Genomic DNA, 21586 nt, shown 5'->3' with positions numbered 1-21586 from the left:
AGCACAACACACGATGATTGCAAACTCACAACTCGAGAAAGGAAAGGGAAACGAAAGTGAGGGCGGGGAGAGGGAGGGGGGAAGAGAAGTGACAGCTTCTACTATCCCCATATATCTACAGTGCAGTTTTAATACACCAATCCCTCCCGAGTCCCTCTAAAGTCCCTGGACTTCATGTCCCTCGAATCTGAGCTGCCCCCTACCGGTGGCGGTGGACCTCCGACGCCTCCTAAGTGTAGTACGGTTGCAGTAGAGCTTATTTGAAACGCTACAGATGCGTGTACGCTGCAAGAAGGTGATGCCAGCTGCAGTATATATCCTTTACCTTTTCGTGAGCTATAGACTTGTCTGGTCAATAAATGGTTCAAATCGATTGGAGGAGCACAAATCCGGGTAGCGTCGGAGTTAACGGGAACGAGTCTATAGGTGAGAGCTTGCAAATTCTTACCAGCCATGTTGTTGGGTATGAGTCCAGCGCCGGGATTATCTTCTTCTTCGAGAATATTCTCCGACGACGCGCGATTCCCGGCCATGTACGCGCGACACGAGCAAATAAGACACAAATAAACAAAGGGCGGCAGCAGGTCAAGCTCGCGGGAGATACCGTTTATTTACAAAAGAACAATATCCTAACATTTGTTTCATAAATATATAGCCAGGGCGAGAACACTTGTATAGCAAGAAGACGGTTCAGCATCCAGTGTTTCCGTTCACATTAACATCGTTGTTGTCTTCGTAGTCATTGGATTGACAAAAGCGTGGGTATACCTAAAAGGAAAAAAAAAAAAAGAAAACGTACCGGCGAGAACTGGACTATGTAGCATTCTCAGAGCCATCAGCCCACTATCGAATTGTCACGTGATTTGCGGAACACAGGCACTTTTTGTCATACTGTTGTTTTGCCGTCACATAAAATGGTCGACAACGATCGGTTTTAGTCCTGCGTCTGACTCTGAGCGTGAAATTTTGTGGCGGCATGCAATCAGTTGTGATATAGAGAGATTGTTCGTAGCATTCCAAAAGCTAATTGGCAATTAAGAATACTTCTGTGATTTGCGGGTAACGAAATTACTGAGCATTGCAGTTGCCGCGGTTGGCTTCTGCTGACATTTCTTCTGCATAATTTCTGTTCTTCAGCATACCTAGAGGCTAGCCTGCTTGTCCAATGAAACTTTCGGTCTTCTCGAGGCATTACTTCTGCCTTGTGTTGTTTACATCACGACCTACTTAGGTGAGGGTGTACGTACTTCTGCGGTTTTTAGTTCGTCGCTGTCGCCGCTGCCCAAGGCTTAGCGCCACTTGTACCCTCTTGGCCTCTTGGCATGGAGTCACTTATTGTCGAACTTAAGAAAGACTGCCAACGTCCGTAGAGAACAATATATTTCTGTACCAGAGAGCTATAGAAGAGAGGCTGTCCAGTATCCCGATAACATTGCGCAACGTAGAAATCTAGAAAGCCAGCGATATAAATAAGCACTCGGTGTGGTCACCGAGACTGTTCTTCAGTGAAGCGTATTCTAATACCTGTAGTTTCAGAACTCAATATTTAAGGTGCATTTTCTTTTTGTGTGATCCAAAAGAGCAATCGATGGTTTTCCATGCCTATGGTCATCTATACTCAGTACACCTCGAAATAGCCGCGTCTTGCGGTCTGCCAAGCCCTCTTGGACAAAGCTATACACCGATATGTTTCTTTCTCGAAATGATGAAATCTTATTACTCTTCTGGATCACCTTCTATACTATGTCTTGGCTGTAGTATAGCATTATCTGTTGCACAAGCACCACAAAAACTTGCACTGCGTTCGTATGTAGTTCACGAGCTGCATCGTCTGAAGGAAGCGCTGTCTGAAGGTGTGCCATTTATCACACATGGCTCGCACCTTTTTCTCACATGACACTGCAGGACTGCTGTATGAGACTGTCGTACGCTAGTTTTCTTCACTTCGGAGACGTTTCGGATAGTCACGTATTCTATTCGCGACGACAGCTCCAGGCACAACTTCAGGACTATCGGACTACACTGCGCATCTCTCCCATTCGACTTTTGAAGACTGTTGCGGAGTAGAACCACAGTGCGCGAACATCACCCCTGGCTCTGCTAGGACTACCAGTAGTTCTTCTCACTATAGTTGCGGGTAGGCCGCGGTCACGTTCGTCCTTATCTCGTAGATTACTTCGTGCACGGCGTCGACAAACTGCAAGCGTCCGTTTCGTGCCTGCCTCCAGACTACAACAGTCACAGAAACTCCATTTAGGCCTCACTGTATAAAGTTTAGTGCACCACAGAGAGGAAGATCACACGGACACGTGACTTCTATGTTCTTGCCGAACTCTTAGGACCTTCGAAGACATCGTGACTGCCAGGCTATCGGTAGTTGTCGATTGCTTGTGTGTGTGCCTTCACTTGATGTTGCTGGTGCATCTACACACGCAGCAGGATGGAAAGAGAAACCAGTCCATGAAGATGCCCTTGCAGTCGTCGTCCGGGTCGTAAGCGAGAAGTCTGTGCCACTTGTATTTCTGCTCGCAGCTGCAGTCGTTGTTACACTTTTTCGTCTGCACGGACCTACGAAAAACGGCAGTTTGCGATGAATGCGAGAAAAAATCACGGACATTTGTGGTGTGTCAACAGGACTGGTAGCCGTTTAGAAATGTTTATAGAAGGAAAAAAAAAAAAACCGGGGTCTTCCGCTGGGCAGTTTCATCAATGAAATCAAGCTGGATGAAGGCCGTTAGTGAGTGAGAGAGAGAGAGAGAGAAAACAAGAAACGTTTTTCCAAAGCAAAAGGACAAGGGAAAGAGTGAGTAAGTTAAATTTTTAGAGCGTGCCATTTTACGTCATTTTACGGAGAGTATGACTTGCAATTTGGGTCCAATTTCTGTTTGTACGGGATATAGATAAAAAATACATGCGCGATAGATGATCCCCATTCATCCGTGGGGAGCAGGGGAACAGGAGCGGGGCATTGGTGTCAAAACGCATAAAGCGCGTATAATAATGATAATAATAAGGAGAAGATGAAGAGAGAAGAAAAAGAAGAAGAAAAGAAGGGAGAAGGCAAAAGAAGAAGCAAAAGGAGAAAAAGAAGGAAGGAAAGAAGCAGAAAAGAGTAAGAAAAAGAAGAATAGAAGAAGGAAAAGAAGAAGAGAAAGATGAAGCAAAAGAAAAAGAAGAAGCAAAAGGAAAAGAAGAAGAAGAACAGGAAAATGAAAAAGAAGAACAGGAAAATGAAAAAGAAGAACAACAAGAAGAATTAAGACGGTACCAACGAAGGCACCTGTCTAACTGACTACGTACTGACAGACTTCTTGCTGAATAGCTTGCTGCAGGTGCTGAGTGTTGACGATGGCACGTATCTTTCCAGCACTGTTGGACGCCCAATATGGGGTCACGATTTCCACGGCCGATTCGCACGCGTCCACCCTTTAAAGAAGAGAAGAAAACGAAACTGAATATACGACAGGATACGCAAAGTGTCAATGTTGCTTACTTGTTGGAGGAGCCTCCGCTAAAGGACGACCTGGACCTCTCTGTCCTGGTGTGGATCGTCTTTCCGTCGTACGTCTCGAAGTGGTCTCTGTGCAGACTTCCGTCTTCGTCGGGCGAGGCGTATTGGCCGAACATTCGTCGAATCAGAGACTTGTTCTCGTCTATGAACATGTCGATGCGCTCCCTAGAAATCGTTGTAGATGACGTTTATGAGGGAGGAACAGAGAGCTTATGGAAAATTCAGCTAAAGTGTATTGCTCTCGCTGAACTGATGAAGAAGTTCACAGAGCGGCAGCTTCTAATTTTCGAAGATGCCTTCAGGTACCCAATTCTCTGACTTCTTTTCTAATGAGTTGTACCTAAACTGTTAGGTTCTTCTCGTTTATCGTACGTAGAATTTCAGCTGAAAAAGCAACACTGTAGCAGCAGTCTACAAAGCTATTGTGGTATCAAAAGTCTATTTTTTGTCTCATTTTTCGTAAATAGAAACACATTGAAAAGAAAGTGTTATTATATGTTAGAGGAGAGTTTCACCAGCCATTTGTAACATCTTCTCTTATTTTCCTTGATGTGCAAGGAAGGCTTGTTTCTAAAACATGACGTTAAGTATTGTTAGCTGTAGTACGAGTACAAGAGTCACATGACACATCTCCGGGAGAATGCAGTGCATTCCATAGTGATAGTGGTGGGATAATGAGAGACGTGCAAGTCGACATGTATATACAGTGAGTGAAATAATGGTCAGGAACCTCATGCGACGGATGCAAAAGTCAGGAAGTCGCGTAATGTCAGGTTGCAGGCGAACATGCGGACACGAGAATAGTTGATACGAAAGGTGAACGTGCAGGTTTTTATTGAACATGAACATGAGAGAATGCGTGGACACATGGCCACACGTGACGTGCACTTATTGGAGAACAGAGGACGAAGGGAGAATTCGTTTCGTCCTTACGAATTCCACGTGTCATTATAAATCTAGAGCGAAAAAAAAAAAAAAAGAGTAAAACCAGGGTACAGTTTCTAGTCACCTAGATTCGAATTATTCCCCATTTTAGTCCCCCAACTCTGAAGTTTACTTCCCAGAACAGTAAATAATCCCTGAACGTCGCTATACATTACACTACCTATAGTATATGGTGACACACTACTCAAGTAGCCGGCCCAATGTAGAATTGGGCAAACATCTCCATATTTTTCTTTTTTTATACCAACCAACCAACTACTCCAGTATGTATAGTGTCCGAAAGGACTAAAATGACTTTTTTTTTTAGAGTAAAAGCGACATTGTGGTATAGAGGTGAACATGCTTCGTTATCCTTTCAGCGCGATGCGTTCATCCTACGTTGTTTGTCCTAAGACACGTGACTTCAAAAGGACGCAGCGAGCCTCCCCTCGTACAGACAGGTACGACAGACTCGAAGTAAAATCCCATGTGAAAGATATATCGAAAACCCGATTCGGAGAAACGCGCATGCAGATCCTTGGTAGCGTGCACGTTATTGTCTACGTGCAGTGGACGTACCTCTTGACTCTCTTGCCCCTGTACCTTTCACCACCTTCGATGTCCGTCCAATTGACTCTGGAACCAGGTGGTCACTAATGATCACTTTTTGTTTGCACACATCAAATCGAATGATATGTGTGCTACGAAGTTGAAACGAGCTTTCACTCGCAAGGACTATGGGGAATGGGTCCTATATGCCCGATGTAGGATCACGAAATTCGACATTTGAGCAGAAAATGTTTTCATGCCTTCAGAGCCGAAGCAGACGACAGTGGGGTGATGCAGACGACATACTCGGCGAAGCAGACGAACCAACACTACGGCTTTGATGCGGTTTATTTACGGTTCTCAACCTGTATTTTACGCTGTATAGTATAAACATCAAAATCGTAATTACTCATCTTATGTTCAATTAAATTTAAGTAACTTGCGCGGCGAAAGCACTAGCAGACGGACAGGTCAACGATCGTCGGGATTTCAGCAGACGACGCAAAGGTGTGACGTCATCGATATGTCAAACCGTAAATCTCTTCTGCGCGAATACAGTCACGATCATTGCTTCCGGTCCTACGAGACATAGTGCCTTCCGTTTCAATATATTCCTTTCGCGATGTTTTTCCCACATGACGCGGGAACCCCCCCTCGAGGTTCGTCTACATAAAGGTACATGCACTGCTCCGACAGAGCGAACTGTTGCGCCGCATACAGAATGACGATGTCGCCAGAAATAGAGAGGAGTACCCTTAAATGAACATAATTCGCAGAAAGAACCCTAGATTTTCCTCCATCTCTCGTAAGTTAACGGGGGAAGAAAATGGCTATATAATTAGAGACACGCGAGCATCAAAAAGGTGAAGGTTGCAGACAGTCACTTACTTTGGATAATTATTTCCTGGCGTCGGACAGTAGAGTTGGTTGAGTCTTCGGAAGCACGGGTAACCCTTGACGATTTCTGCTTGAATGTCAAGCGTACATGCTAGGAGGAGTAGCACCAGCAAGAGCTGCAAAGAAAACTTTGGTTGTTTCTTGTTTTTTTGGGATCAACGTGCAATGGTTGCATTCACAGATGACTCAGAAAACTTTATGTGTAACTACGTATATTCCAGAAGCAACGTTAGCATTTGCATGCCCGCTCCCTATACGGAACATTAAGCAACATTTGCTGAGCGTAAAGACTTCCACCCCCTCCCACAATTAAGAAAACGGAAACGTGAAATACTAAATCACTTTTTTTTTTTTTTACCCAATCAATGACACATCGTACCAGGTACCAGGTCGAGCGAGAGCCAAATTAAACAACATCAAAAAGAATGTTTCATGCCTTGTTTCTTCGTCCGAGCCATTGGAGCGCGGAACCTCTAAAAGACTGACAAAATGGACCCCCGCTTAGACCGCCTACGGGGTTACCCACAAACACTTCCCGACAACCACTTCATCAACAACCGTACAAGAAACAACCATACTTTTGCCGGCAATTCATCACGAAAAACCACGTCAGGCCACTCCTGTCAGACCAACTCGTATCTCTTTGCGTAATTTTGACAAAACCGAGCTCCTTATAAGCACTGAAAGATATTACTCGCGCCAGAGCAAAACGCTAGATGGCGTGACAACAGAGCGACGGCCATCTCCCCAACAAATGGCCTCCGGCCCAGAAGCATGCCGCAACACGAAATATCTTTTCAACCCGCCTCCCCCAAATACACAGACAGACACACACACACACACAGATCAGATGGGTAGGCGAACGCAAGGAGACCACACTCGAAGTTTTCAAGATTCCCATCAAGCGACCAACTAGAAGGTGTACGACTTCCGATAGAGTCGCCTGCACGCCAGCACCTGCTGGAGTATATCGTGACCGCGTGATGTCGATGTGGAATTAGCAATTTTCCGCACACACAACCCTCCATTGGAAAAGCTGACTGTCAGACTTTTCACTTTTTCTTGCTGCTTCGTTTCTTTCGCTTTGCTCAAGAAAAGAAGAAAAGTTTGGAATGTTGCGTGGGCGGTCTTTGCTCTCTTTTCTTCAAGAAGGCATCTGGTACCATAGGATATAAGAGTCGTAAGTTAAATGTGCGGGTTAACGTTACTCTTCGTAAATGTACCAGATCGGTACGTTTGGTACACTTTGTAATGGGATGCACGTCTTCAGTGCTCTGGCAACAGAAGCAAGCGCACTGTATTGTTAGGGAACATGGAGTTTTTCGGTAGCTCGTTCAACTTTTGGAATTAGTGACCAAGAGACGAAACGCGCACGACTTTTCTTCGTGTTGAACGGTCAATTAATTGTTGAACCGAACATCACCAATGGCCACAACAATCCAGCACAGCGTAGACATTCAGTAGTCACGGGCGTGATCATTTCGGCTTGTGGAACACTAGGCTTATCGGCTACCACTGCTAGCTGTGTTTGATCTGATTCCCAGATTGGCTTCCCAAACTATATAGCCTTAGAGCCTTCATAGCACGATCGTTTCTTTGAGGTCGCTCAATTGAAACCTTCCACGAACTCGCAGAATCCCGTCCACTATCTCGTCCAGGCATTCGCTGAGCATGTCAGCAATGTCCCTCATACCAGTGTCTCCCATTCGATCGCAACTCCTTTGTTTTGCCCTCAGTGCTTGCAACTCAATGTCTTGATTCGCGTGCTATAACTATGCAGCACTTCGTCGCGGCCGTTGACTCCTCCCAAGTGAATTGTCTGATCTGCTTGTGCGGTCGACCTCTGCTGTTGTTGATGAAACGTTTTGTCCATGCAATCACCGGCCATGTTTTTTCTCTCCTCTATACAATGTAATCATTGGGAGTACGAAGAATAAGGCCATAACTATTTGAACTTAGTGTATATCCACACCTCAAATACCCGTCCGATCATCTCATCGCAGAGTAGCGCGCTCATAGTTTTTTTTTTTATGTTCTTATAGCGTCCCGTGCTGGTTGTCCTTGCAGGAGACGTGTCATGTGCGGCCATCGAAAGTTTGGGTCACGCAAGGCGTCAACTGGGACGACACATAGTCCTCATTGGTGATTCGCACGTCCTCGATAACGGTTTTTCTTGTGGAGGTATAACTCTTCAGGAAGATGGGTCTATACCAATATTCCACAGTCCGGCGTTCTGGTGAACTGCCGAGTCGTATACGGGTTCAAAAAGCACTGCCATGTTTGTCAAATCTTCGTTACGTTGCTCCTGCTCGAATTTACAGGTATTCCTGTCTGACCTTTCCCCCTTTCCTTTATCTTTAATAAACATATCCCTCTGTTTCTTCTTCTCTTTCCTCTGTTTCTGTTTCTTCTCTATTACGCCTTGACTTGCCGACGCGTTCGAAACACGATCCTGCCAAATCCTCTTGTACAGAATCAGCTCATATAAGTTAATCAATTTCGTTATTTATTCCGTTCAACGTATTTTCTTTCTATTGTACAAAGATTGAGACGTTTCGAACGTCAGCGTTGAATTCTGTCCGGCGGGAAGGACACCGATGTCGTTCAGAGATTTCATTATAGAAGAACGCAGTCTGTTGAATAGGTCGGCCTTGTTCGGTTCCTGTCATCGTTTGAAAGAAATCCCCGTGGCTTTTGACAATGCCTATAGTATTATCTTAAATGACACTCTTCCGCATGGACCAGACCTTTCTTCTCTGGCACAAGGAGAATTCCCACTGGTATACGACAGACACCAAGGGCCACGGATCCGTTAAGCAAATCCAAAACGAGTACAAGAACGGTGACTGTGAGGATTAATTCCGAACTTGTACGAACCCGCCTAAGGCTGCTTTGAAAACCGTGACCACAATTAACACAAAGAGACCTAGGACGATATACCGTACCTGATGTCATGCGCGCTTTGAACTGTCGCAACGAAACGGTCGTAAACATTTAACCGTATAATACGACTATACGAGCGATCATCAAACCGCAACAAAACTTTTTTTTGTTTTTTGTTTTTTCGTTGCAGAAGTAATATCCTTTTACGGTGTGTATGACGTACGAAGTATATAGAAGCGGAGGGAGAGTTGTGTCTGTGGCCATGGCGGTATTACGAAGGAGACGAGACTCTTCTTTATGGCGGTTTTGCTCGTAATTACACAGCAGGAAAAATGGGGCGTCGAGAAGAGGGGGCTCTGTCACGACCTACGGGATAAGGCACCGGTAGAGCGGAAACCTCGCCGGAAAGCAGCTTTGGCCGACGCTTTCGGAGGGAAGGCCAAATTCCAAACTCTGTTCTCGAGCGTCCATCTATATAGCTGTATGGGTATATCGTGCCAGATGCGGTCGTCTAATGGCCCGTTACTGAGACTCTGGGTTGCCTGGCTGGTGACGTTGTGTTATTGCCGAGCGCGCTTGCCTGTCGGCGCGTTGCTTGGGAGGGGAGGATCGAGCGCCCTGGGTCGACTTCATCGGGAACTGTGCCGATATGTGCCCTACATATCGTCCGAGGAAATCACGGGGAAAACGGCCTGTATATCGGGAATGGGACCCGGGTCACCGCCCAGTCTCGTCGTGGTCTCTCACCGAATGGGAAAAATCCTTGAGGGAAATATGAAACTTTGATGACGGAGTATTATAGAAAATACAGACTTCTTAGACATATACCACGTATATATAGACGGAGTACCTAACACGAAATAACAGTTTTAGCAGCATAATCACATGTGTACCTAAAGGGCTGTGCAAGGTACAGACCAGCTGAGGCTTCAAGATCCGATCTCCTTCTATAGTGGTATTCAGTGAACCAGCGCCTTTTAATCGTATAGTTTTACGAAACAATGACATAAACAGTCGTTGTTCTTTTATTATAAATAGCCTCAATGTGGATTACCGAGGCTTTCCTAAAGTGGAACGTGATTATAAATGAACGTGTCACCTTGCTTGCGAAAGCTACTTTCTTTTCGGTCTCTCATCGGGCGTTTGTCCATTATTTCTAGACGACTTCCTTAGCTGTAGGTCTGCACCACAAACGGAAGGAATCCGATGACGTCACACTCTTCTCATCACTTAGTCCCGACGGCGTGGAGGATAGCGGAGCGAAAGAGAGAGCGCTGCCCTTTCGCCACGATCACAGTATCCAGGCACAGATAACCGATGGTTTGCACGTACTTGCTTCCGGGAAATGTGAGTGTATGCACTGATTACATGATGACATGAATTGTTACGTTACATAGAGGGCGTCACAAGCTGTTCTGCGGTGTATTATTTATATACAGCTGTCGTTCGGCTGACGTTTGAGTGAACGAAAGGAAAATTTCTTGTAGACTTTCTTGCGAACATCTAATCGAACGCGCGCAAGTCCAATGTGAATGTTAATGGGTCTTATGTTTTGGGCGTGCACCTTGACATGACCAGGATGTGATATGTGTCCACTGTTAGAATGTGACCGTCTTTTACGTACGTAATTTCCATGAACTTACTAAGATATATGTCGACTGACATGACAAAACGAAATAGAGCTCGAAGAGTTGCCTCCAGAAATTATTGGACGAATAGGAATTAGGACGAATAGGACGAAGGACGAATAGACAAACGTACGACATCAACAGTGCCCGAGGTAGTCTTTCCTTGTGTTACACTGAAGGACAAAAAGTTTCTCTCTGTTCCTCCGTGATTTAAATTGGAAAAACACTTCAATGAAAGTAAATGTAGCGTGCTACTGCGGAAATGTAATCTATAGTTGTTACGGGATCTATAGGTCGTCACAGAATATTCTACCATTTAACTGCCTATTACGATGTTACAACTTCAACGCGGCAACTCGCGGCGCAGTGGACAGTTATACTTGCTCCCGTGACTCGTCGCCACCGATCCAGTGTTACATGTTACAATGTTACAAACAACCTAACACGATAAGATAAAAATGACCCCCTTACCTCTATCAGCGCGCCCCCACCTGGCCACGTCACCATTTTTGCCACATTCACCACGCGATCCTCCTCACATCACCACCGTCACACATCACCACCACAAGCACACCTTCCTCGGACTCCCAAGTGCCGCCGGCAGACCGCCAAGAAGAATCCCACCGGACGAGATCGGAATCACCGCATTTTACTTCGCAGACGACACCGAAGCCGGTGTTTCAGAATGCGCATGCGCCTCGAGAGTAGTGGGTGGAGTGAGTCGACAGACTTTCCCGGCTTTTCCCACGGATCCAAATTGAGGGTCAGACCTGTGCTGACCCCAAGGGGTCAACTCTCTCCACCCCCACAGCGTCCCTCTCTCCCCCAAATGCCAGAGGAAAAAGTCGTGTACGGGGTGGGGCTCGCTTATTGCCAAAACTGATGTCAAAACGCGAGTTTTTTTCTTTTTCATCTTGTTGTTCCTCTTGTGTTGTTTCGCGAGCCGGTCCGGCCACTCGGAGGAGGTTTATGGTGAAAGGTGCCTTACCGCTCTGGCGGAAATGTTTCTTCAGCTACGGTGGAGGGCATGCTCTTCGGTGGAGAGCAAGCGCCGGTTGTTTCGGGGGGGTATATCTGTGGAGATGTTAAATAAGATTGCACCGCCCGACGGGTGAACCACATCGGGACCGATATTTATGTAGATTAACGAAGCTCATCGTATCGTTGTGTGGTGGTAAAAAGGTAAATGAGTAACACGGCAACCGTATCTCTTGCATATTCCAAAGACGGCGGGAGAGCACCGCTTTATGGGACATTTAGATTTAGGTACTGTAAACAAATGAACGATAATTAACCCGTATGTGTGATAACAGTAGCGGAATTCACGCCCAAATAATTATTTCGATGTTCCGTACGGTCCTTTCTTGAAATCTAATTCACTACGACATCCTTACCTTCCAAATAAAATTATGTATGAAGAAGTATTATATTGTACCAGCGGTTTTCCCAGCGCCGCCTCCCCCAAAAGCTCTTACAACACCTCTCAAAGCACCTACCAAAAAGACTCAAAAGCCAGCAGCTACGGGTTATCATCTCGCTCCCCCTACCCTTACAGAATTACGATAGAATGCGCAGATCCCTGTATTACACGTTAAAAGCCAAGTAATGGTAACAGATTTAGTCTGAATTCCGTTCCCACACGACAGAAGCATTGCGTGAAAGATTATTACTTTAACTACACGGACTCCGTGACGAAATAAGTGCTCTCGTTCTCCGCAGGTGTCGCTGTAAATCTTATCTACACTCAAAGGTAAAAAAAAAAAAGCGTAAATTGAATAGCAACTACGGCATCAAAGTCCCTCTGCATAGCAATTACTACCCATTTGAGTCAACTGAACCTGAGATTTACTCCCCAGCGCTTAACATAGCAGTCTCTGAACGTTACCCTACCCGTAAATGCACCACCTCTTGCTCTCGCCCTCCTTTACAGCGTATTTGTCTTTGAGCTCGTTCAATTCCAAGTTGCACGCAACAGATCTTCACCGGGTGCTTAATGCAGTGTCAACGGCAAGGACTGCGCGAGACGCAACGCAGACTGCCTCGTGTGACGTCGTTATAGTGAGGTCACTGTACAATCAATTTGAGTAACCGTCACGCTCCGTTCACACCTAACGAGGCGTGCTTGCTTTCTTTTTTTTCTCACCGGCCATTTTTCGTCTTTTCAATTAAGGGAGCCTCGGCGATTTAACCGTGTCTCGCGAAGTGATAAGCGCGAGTCTTTGACCGACAACGCCTCTGGTGGTGGGACAGCGCATTACGACTGAGTGTATAAGAGACACCGTCTGTCGGAAATTACCTGCCGTAATTAGACGCGGAAGTCATGCACATCGGGGTAGAAGCTTTACCTTTGTAGTGAGGTAGCAAGGATGAAATCCCCCCCCCCCCTCCACAGTCCACACTATAAAGTTTCCACAGCACCCCCGGAAATATTTTTCTGGCTACGTTACTGCGTGCAGGGATCTCCCTTTCCCTCATGTTAGGTGTCTTTTGGGATTCTGAAATTGTGAATCATACTCAAAATTATGTATCATATATGTGCTACGCATGAAGCTTTCGAGTTACATGAGTTACGTTAAAGGGACTTCTATGGGGGGCCGGCCAACCAACGTCGACAGTCATGTTGTGTCGGTCCGACCGTAACAGTTGTGGAGAGAGTGAAGGAAGAAGTAGAAGGGACCAGGAGGTCACAACGGCACCGAAAAGAGTGTCATGATTCGGATTCAGTTTATAAGCGTCACTCAGTTTATCAGTTTATATTCAGTTTAGAATCTCTTAAAGATTCGTTTTATGGTCCTCATAAAATCCGTTGTAAGAACGTCCCGTGATGTGGCTTTCTTTTTCTTTCTCTTTAATATATATATGTTTTTTTTTTTTTTCAAAGTTGTCTCGTTTGCTCGTCCTAACCCAGCATTCTCGGGTTGTTGTAAAAATCTTGAAAGAAAAGAAAGGGAAAAAGAAAAGACTGTGATAAAGTCGCTATCAATTCGGCATTGTTGGAAACGAACAACGAGAATTAGCTGTGGCAGGCCACACATATTTACGACACGAACACTATAAATATGGGCGGTACAATCCTGAATTCGTGAATTTGTCGGAAACAAACTTCGATTTTTCTGTCATCTATTTACCCATCCTCGTCTATGTATCCCTCTTTCCCCTCCTCTTCCTTCTTCCTCTCAAAAGATGGCCGTGAACCACTAAGGCCTTCTCATCATCATCTTCTCCTTCTGACAAGTGGTGACGCTGACCACTAACCAGATGCCAACTAGTTTCATCTGCATTTCATCAAAGTTTCATGAAAGTTACCAAAAATTCTGTATCGATCATCTTCAACATTCACAACCTCTTCAGTGTTCTCATGGCAAAAGTTCAGTTTTGACGGCTTGCTGACATTTAAGGCGCCACCTAATGCCCCACAATGCACCGCGACAAGTTAAATCCTTAAGTGAGTCACATATGAGACAACTTGTGAAAGTAGTCGGCCTCAACCCCTGCAGGTCCTTGGCCTGAAGAGAAAGTGTTCCCCACTTTGTCATCGATTCATTTTGATCAACCGATTAGAGCTCTTTCGTCCATGGCCCACAAAGCAGTTAAAGAGGAGATTGGGTTAACTTATGCAACGCGCATTTCGAGAAGAAAGTCGCTTCTCCGCAGGTGCGGAGGTTAGCTCGGTTTCGTAACGTGTTTGTGGTCTTTGGTCTCGAAACCTCGTCTGCGGTGGCGCAACTGGACGAGGACTGTGTCTTCAGGTTATCCTTGCTTTTACCGAGGTTAAATCTGAGCAAATTTGCGGACGTTGTTATTTAATCCTGCGTGCACTTATATCGGCATGTTTCAGATGGATCAGGAAGACCAAGTTAGTGTTACAATATCCAACGCTGAGTTTAGCTGAGTAATGTAGTACCTGGGTGCATACTTATGTGTTATGAGATATCCTTTTAGAAAAAAAAAATAATAACTGTTACGAAGCTTTCTGTGCGGTTATTACCTGTAAGACATATTTCATGGGGGGAAAGAGAATATGAGGAAGAGAAGAAGAATGACTTGTCGGGAGCACGAATGATACTGGCATGTAATGTTGCGTGTAATGCGCCGGAATGGACCTCTACCGAAGAAACGTCACCATGACGTAATCATGACGTTGGTACGCATAGTGAAACCGAAACAGGGCGGGGCGGTGAACACCGCAGTTTCACAAAAGCCGTATTCCTTCACGAAGGTCTCGGGTGGCTTCTTTGCATTAGTGGCACACATAAATGAGGTGACTTTTTTAGTCGCTTTCGTGTCTTCATTCGCGTTCCCAGCCCACCGCGGAAAGAAAAGAAGGGGGGGGAATATGTTTAATGCAAAGTAAGAAGGAAAGGGAAAGGTTAGCCACGGTGTGGGCTTGCTATTCCCTAATGCTTTCAAGCAAACAGAAGAAGCAAACAGCTGGGGTACAGAAAATTATCAAAAAATACAGAAGTAACAGCTCCTTCACTAATCGTTGCGCATCAGAGAATGCCCAGGAGTTTAGATTCCCGAAGGAATCGTGTCAGAAAAGAAGGTTTCATCCCAAGAGTTGAGTCGTCTGAAAGCCAATCTCGTAATACTGTGCGGAATGTGGTTTGTTATTACTATAGAGTCACTAAATAGGGACTATTTAGTGACTTATTATTCTGCGGCGGCTAGACGCCACGCTAGCACGTCTATATAGACACCAGGCAGATGTGCCTCGTCATGTAGACACCACGATGGCAAGTCTGCATCGTCTAGGCATCACCACGGTGGCATGTCAGCGGCGGCATGACGCTTGCACGCCTGCGTCGTCAATATAGACACCACGCAGGCATGCCTGGTCATATAGACGCCACGTTGGCATGCGTGCATTATGTAGACACCACGATGGCATGCCTGTGCAGTCTCTAGGCACGACGATTATGTATCATCGGATGCATGCTTGGTGCCTCATGGATATTACCGCCGTTTATCATTTTAAGACATTGCAAGTTTGTAATACTCTGCTATTAGTACAGAAGACCAGTTATAATGAAATAGAACTCAAACTTTCACCAGACAAACCGAGTCTTCTTGCATTTCCGTTAACACTTATGTTAAAGCTAATTGTGCCGCCTTAAGGGATTGCCACGTTCGCCAAAAATTGCGGACGAAACAAACATAAGGCAGCTGACTCAGTTTATGAGAGTTGGCCACAGGGAGGAGGGTGTGTCAAAGGGCTTCCGGCAACAACATTAACACTTCCAGCAATAAGATAAAAGTGCTCAGCTAAAGGTACTCAATTTTACAGCTGAAATGAAACTGGAAGAAGCGCTCTCAAAGTGTAGTTGCCCCATGAGCATTTGGCTTATAACCAAATAAAGAATTTCGCCTCGGAACAGCAAAAGGTTAGAAGATGGCCAAAGAGGCGAGCTTCATCTAGGGACAAACAACGCCCAAGCACGCGTTCCGTAAGGTTCTTTCTTAGGACCTGCATCCGTTCCGACCTGTCTACCCGCAGCCCCAGAGAACACAAGGAATGCACAACAGCAATGTTTATTTTGCATAAATCGTAAATTGCATAAGGACCACTGCGTCGTAATCTGTCCGCTGCCAGCAACAGTAGGGAAGATGCCTTTGCTTAAGACGTCCGCGCTCGTAACACCATGGCTTAACAAGCCTCACGTTCCCTGGAAGCAGAAAAGGAAGACTGTCTGAAAAAATGGGGGTGGGGCTATCAGAGATAAGACCTTGCTACCACCGTAATGGCTCAGACCTTTTTAAGCGCCTGGCGAGTGCAGACGGTCACCCGAAGGACAGTCAGCCCGGAACTCTGGGCAGTACTCTACTCAGGACAACCTCGTCGGTGACTTGGACGGCCGTTTGGAAAGGGCTCAGGTCGATGAGGAAGTCTTGTGACCTGGGGTCGCTATCCCAGTACGGCGGAGGTGCTGCCGAGCTGTAGCAGGTTCGTCCACGGCACTGTCGAGGGAACTGGAATTCCGCTTCCGAGGGGGGGGGGGGGGCATGACCGGCAAGAAAAGAAAGCAAATAAAAGGCAAAGAAAAAAAAAAGGATGAAACACTAGAGAAAACAGCTAACCATCTGCTCACTCTCCCTGCGCAAACCAGCCCCGGAGGGAACAACCAACATTCAGGTGAACCAGCAACAAATAGCATGAGTATTCGCTTACGTCGTCGTTCCCTGCAGTAGACCGCTGTCGGAATCTGTTGAAGAAACCCCTTCGCCGCTAGCACAGTCTTCAGGATAGCTCGACCTTCTGCGCTGGTACCGCTGCGGGTTGTTGTACAAGCTTCAGGTTCCCTCCCGGTAAAGACGGCAGGTTCGTCCACGGCGTTGGAATTCCTCTTGGTAGAAGTTACCGGCAAGAAAAAAAAATGCGGGGAAACAGCAAATAAACATAAGGGCTAAACACTAGCGAAAACCCCCTAACAACTACCTTCTCATGCTCCCTGGACAAGCCAGCCTCAGAACACAAGCAACATTCATGTTTACCAGCATCAAACAGTACAATTTCTAACTTACATCGCCGCTGCCTGCAGTAGACCATTGCCGTAGGCTTCCGAAGGAACTCCTCCACCACTCGCCGTCTAGATGCTGCAAGCACCGTCGTCAGGACAGCTCTCCTTATTGTGCTGGTACCGCTGCGGCTTATAAAGGCTTCAGGTTCCCTCGCAGTAAAGGGGGAAACAGCACGTGTGGGACCACTATCGGCGATAACACCTTATTGTTATCGCCACGCGTCGTATCGAGCAAAAGATAATTCTAAAAGATATATTTTTTTGTTTTCCAGGATATAAATGCAATTTTTGCTGTAGGGCTCTCCTCGAAGTACCACCCCCCTTCCCTTATGAATTGCTCAACGGCGAAACGTTAGACTTGTAAGCGATGCAAACCATGCCCCGTATGATATCTTTCTTTTCATTTCATTTTATTTTTTATTTTATTTATTAGTATTTATTTTATTTCATATATCACGCAAGAAAAACACAACTATACGGGACACTGAAGAAAAAAAGCTACGTTTTGTAGCTCGACATGCCTCCGTCCTGCTCTTCAGCCAACACAGCAGTGGTTAAAAGAGAGAGAGAGAGAAAGATTACGTACATTTTATGATACCACAATATAAAAAAATCTATACAAACACAAACGGAGGAATAAGCGCCATATAACGCAGGTACAAAAACACATGTTCGTAGAGAGAGAGGTCACCTCTCAGCAGCAAAGACGAGGACCTGATATGACGGGTCCTCAATACTAGAAGCTTGTGTGACTATTACGCATTCGATAGGGGTTGTAAGATGTGGGACAGTTTTGAGTTTTTTTGTACGAGAAGAAGGACACCATGTAACATCTGAGCCTGCAGGGCAAGACAATAACTCTGTAACCCCATTTCGTTTTTTTTTTTTTTTTATTTCTAGTTCTGTGTTAGCCCCGCTTCCTAAACCTGGGCTAACAGGAACCTGGACCTGCGAGAACACACTGGAACAAGAACGCACGCAATACAAGAACTTGAACCTGCGCTGAAAGGGCCGAAGACGAGAAGTATCGAATAAAAGATGAGGCACGGAAGCTATAAGGGCGCGCCTTTGCACTTCTTCCGTTCTAGTTCGTAGAACACTGGATCCGTTCAAATCCCGTTCGCCTACTGATACTAAGGAAGCCGGCAATTTCGTAGCCAAGTCGCTTGCAGACATGGTTCTCTGCTATTTGATACATGCGCCGTGTGTGGATCCAGCATGATGTCTGCAGCCGTGTTCTATGATTGCTTGGGGGTCAGGCTATTGCCCGCTTGCGCTCATAATGCTTTATGCTGTGCATTCGACGCTGGCACTGAATTGAACATTGAAAACTATTCAGTGTCCCTTTGCATCGTCATTGCAATAAGCCCATCTGAGCAAACACATATAGGGAATGTATGGTGTGGCCAGGCATGTTTGACCAACTTTCGGCGCTGGCAAGCCACATCATCGTTCTCGCTCCATGTCTTTACGCAGGTTATCAGCAGGTTCAGTTTTCACAAGGCATTGTCAGGTTGTTGTCTAGACGTGCGCGATCTTAATTGATTTGAGGGGGTGTTTTGGCGCGATTCGGTTATCTTTTTTTTTTCAGTCTGGGATACAACGGGACCTGTGAGCATGCGCAGTGTTTGCGGTACAGAAAACAATCTTCTGCGCTGCCTCGGCGCATCTCCCAGCAGAGCAGGGAAAGCACTGACGTTTGGAGGTATTTTTACGCTATTTTTTTTCGCATAAAGAACACGATTTGGTCCAAAAGACCTTCCGGACGCCAGCATGTAAGCGTCTTTGTTCGCGTAATGGAAGGGAACCCTGTCCACATGCTGTCTAGACTAAGCCTAACGTTAACCCATGCTGATATATCAACGTTAGCCAGCCCATTTCGGAAAATAATATGTGTATCAAATCAACGGTATAGGCGTAACCATAAAAGTTACGCCATTAATAGTGTAATATCGTGTCAAACGCGTTCAAATGCACTCGCTATTACATGGCTGTCAAAATGGCAATATGTGTCACAGCGTCACGTGGTCATAGGATGTCAAGTGGTGCTGGCTGTCAATAAAAGTGTCGGTCAAAACCGCAATTCAACATTGAAACCAAATAAAGCATAGTGATATCAAGAACACCTCAAACTCAAGAAAATGTCGTCGTTTATTCCAGGGCTGGTATACTTAGCCCCATTCCTCGCTGTGATCTGGTTGATAAGTCAGACAATGAGGGCCAATGCATCACGTTTTCCAAAAAGGTTAGCGGTGCTAGCCAGCAAGCTGCTGCCAGCCAGCCAGCCATATAACAAGCAATTTTGCCATAGGGACAAGAGTGGTCCAAAAAAGTTTGTAGTGCCGATTGAGAAGCATGTGTTCTACATTTTCCAGATTGCCACAGTGACTGCATCTTGCAGATTCAATTCCTGTCGTAGGCGGTAAAAGCCACGCTCGAGTCGCACCCGATGAATTAATGCAGCGTCTTGACGAGAGGTATACTTCGTGGCGTCCGAAAACCGAGCGTTGGATCAACTCTTGCAAGCGTAGATGTGGAGAGAGTGTCAGCCAGAGATGACGCTAACCGTCGAAGAATGGAATACATACAGTGAACCCCGCGTTATTACGACCATGGTCGTTCCCGGAACTTTTGGTCATAACGCGGAATTGTCATATTAACCGGGGGATTTGCAGAGGTTTCACTGCATTGTTCCCCAGGAGTATGGTCGTAAAGCGCGTATGTCAGATTATCGGGGGTCATATTAACGAGCGTTCACTGTATATCAGAAAGTCACACAACTACGAATAAAAGTTAATAAAGGTCAGAAACAACGGGGAAGCAATATCAGTAGTCAGAAAACTCTGGAAGTATAGAAATGCTAGTAATGATATTGAAGTACAGAACAGAAAAAAAGTGTTAATAGTATCAATAGTTAAAAGCGATAATCCAAATGCAAAATCTAAAATAGCGGGAACAGTTCGAAGTAACTGTCAGAAATTGTCCCACTCAATAGTCCATGAATGGGAAATCGTGAATAATGAACGACTATCTGAAGAATGAACAATCTCACTGTCTCCTGCGGGACAGATTGTTCGAAATATACTCAGAGATAATAACGGTCAAAAGGCAATAGTACCAATGTAGTAGTTTCAGTTAGAAGGGCGTTCCTGGGGCTGACAGAGAGTGTAGTGTAGTACGATCAACGGGTCCCGGCTAACCCCCTTGGCCGGTGCCTCGACAACGGTACAGCTCGAAGCAGAGTTAACTTGAACGCGCCACCGACCTGTGGAGCGGGATGAGAGCCACCCTAGCGGTGCTTACAAGAAATAAAGGGAAAGAGTGTTTCAACTGCCCCAGTTGTGCTGTGGGGGTAGCCGCCTAGCCATGAGCTGCTGTTGACTCGGCATCGCATTACCGTCAGCTGTTGTTACCATCGCGACATTTGTTTTGGTTTCACGGCGATTATGTAGAGGTGTATTCTGGCCGATATCGCAAGGATGCAGTAGTAATGCAATGCCCAGTCAACAGCTCATAGCAAGGCGGACACCCCCCCAGCGCAAGTGGGATAGTCGAAACGCTCTTTCCCTTCATTTTGCAAAGATGCCGCTAGGGTGGCTCTCCTCCCAGTCCGCAGGTCGGAGGTACGTTCAAGTTAACTGTGCTTCGGGCTGTACTTTTTCAACAACGTTCATCACGGTTGTGCCACATTCATGTGAGATATATGAGCAAGTTATAGAATGGTTCCTTTAAGATCTGCCTAGAGAGCTACTTGGTAGTTCATTCCGCTTCCTTTCCTTTTTTTTTTTTCACGGAAATAAATTACTCGATCATGTACTTCGTTTCATTTTCAGCGGGAAAATATACGAGCTTCCCTCTAGCTCAAATTCAGCCATTTTGGACCAGCTCTGTTGGGGAAGACGTTCACTGGAAAGCATTGCAGAAACAAGTACCTTCGGAGATTCAGGTAATATCCTAAGCACACATATTCAGCATTAGGTGCTCTTCATTTTGCAGGTATAATTGAACAGAAAGCCGGAACTTTTTTGGAAATGTAAATAAACAAAACTGCTCCTATTGAGCTGAAATAAACCACACATAGTAAAATATTCTCAATTTTTTGCAAGTGGGATGGGAATGGAAGGAGGGCCTTCAAAGCATGGACTTCGAGAGCAGCAAGAGGTTAGTTAGTCTAACTTTCCTTTCTATGTACAATGAAATAAGCACTTCTAATGACCTGAAATATGCACACACACTCAGTAAAATAATAAACAATTCTCATATGGCATTGAAACTGAGTACACATACTCGGTAAAATGTGCTCTTTATTCTGCAGGTGCAATGGTACACGAAAAACAAACGCCGAAACTTGGCTCAGAAAACACGTCTTGCCTTTTTTTTTCCATGATTGGTGACATAATAAACATGCTCCTATTGCGCTGAAGCTATAAGGACACATATTCAGCTCTTCATTCTCCAGGTGGAATAAGAGTGGGAACAGCCAAAGAAATTTGGCCCCAGAAGACACCAGGAGGTTAGTCTTACCTTCTTTTGCTTGTTCAGTGAAATAATAAAAATGCTCCTATTGAGCTGAAGCTAAGGACACATATTCAGCTCTTCATTCTGCAAGTGGAATGACAGTGGGAACAGCCACAGAAATTTGGCCTCAGAAGACACCAGGAGGTTAGTCTTACCTT

The 21586-nt window shown here is 45.6% G+C and overlaps 1 protein-coding gene and 1 long non-coding RNA gene across 3 annotated transcripts; one reads left to right on the top strand and one right to left on the bottom strand.

Annotated features, from left to right (window-relative positions):
* Nucleotides 1-1934: 1934 nt before the first annotated feature.
* Nucleotides 1935-11081, bottom strand: LOC135367957 (protein spaetzle 3-like). Its single transcript, XM_064601050.1, has 5 exons — nucleotides 10864-11081; nucleotides 5873-5997; nucleotides 3494-3676; nucleotides 3301-3426; nucleotides 1935-2568 (listed from the first exon to the last, which is right to left on the bottom strand). The coding sequence occupies exons 1-5, from the start codon at nucleotides 10897-10899 to the stop codon at nucleotides 2403-2405; spliced, it is 636 nt and encodes a 211-aa protein (XP_064457120.1). The 5' UTR covers nucleotides 10900-11081; the 3' UTR covers nucleotides 1935-2402.
* Nucleotides 9929-21302, top strand: LOC135367958 (uncharacterized). 2 transcript variants are annotated; one of them, XR_010414598.1, is made up of 3 exons: nucleotides 9929-10111; nucleotides 20744-21071; nucleotides 21226-21302. It is a non-coding gene; the product is annotated as an uncharacterized LOC135367958 (long non-coding RNA). The 2 variants fall into 2 exon arrangements; XR_010414597.1 differs by lacking the exon at nucleotides 9929-10111 and adding an exon at nucleotides 18461-18615.
* The last annotated feature ends 284 nt before the right edge of the window (nucleotides 21303-21586 follow it).

This window comes from Ornithodoros turicata, chromosome 9 (assembly GCF_037126465.1).
Source record: "Ornithodoros turicata isolate Travis chromosome 9, ASM3712646v1, whole genome shotgun sequence".
In the NCBI taxonomy this organism is placed as follows: domain Eukaryota; kingdom Metazoa; phylum Arthropoda; class Arachnida; order Ixodida; family Argasidae; genus Ornithodoros; species Ornithodoros turicata.
This window is presented reverse-complemented; position numbering and strand designations above follow the sequence as displayed.

Excerpts from the sequence above, each read along its gene's own strand:
- LOC135367957 (XM_064601050.1), bottom strand. The coding sequence starts at position 10,899 with ATGGTGACGTGGCCAGGTGGGGGCGCGCTGATAGAG. Across the intron at positions 3,427-3,493 it reads AGCGGAGGCTCCTCCAACAA|GGTGGACGCGTGCGAATCGG; the intron begins GTAAGCAACATT and ends TCTTCTTTAAAG. Across the intron at positions 2,569-3,300 it reads ATTCAGCAAGAAGTCTGTCA|GTCCGTGCAGACGAAAAAGT; the intron begins GTACGTAGTCAG and ends CGTTTTTCGTAG.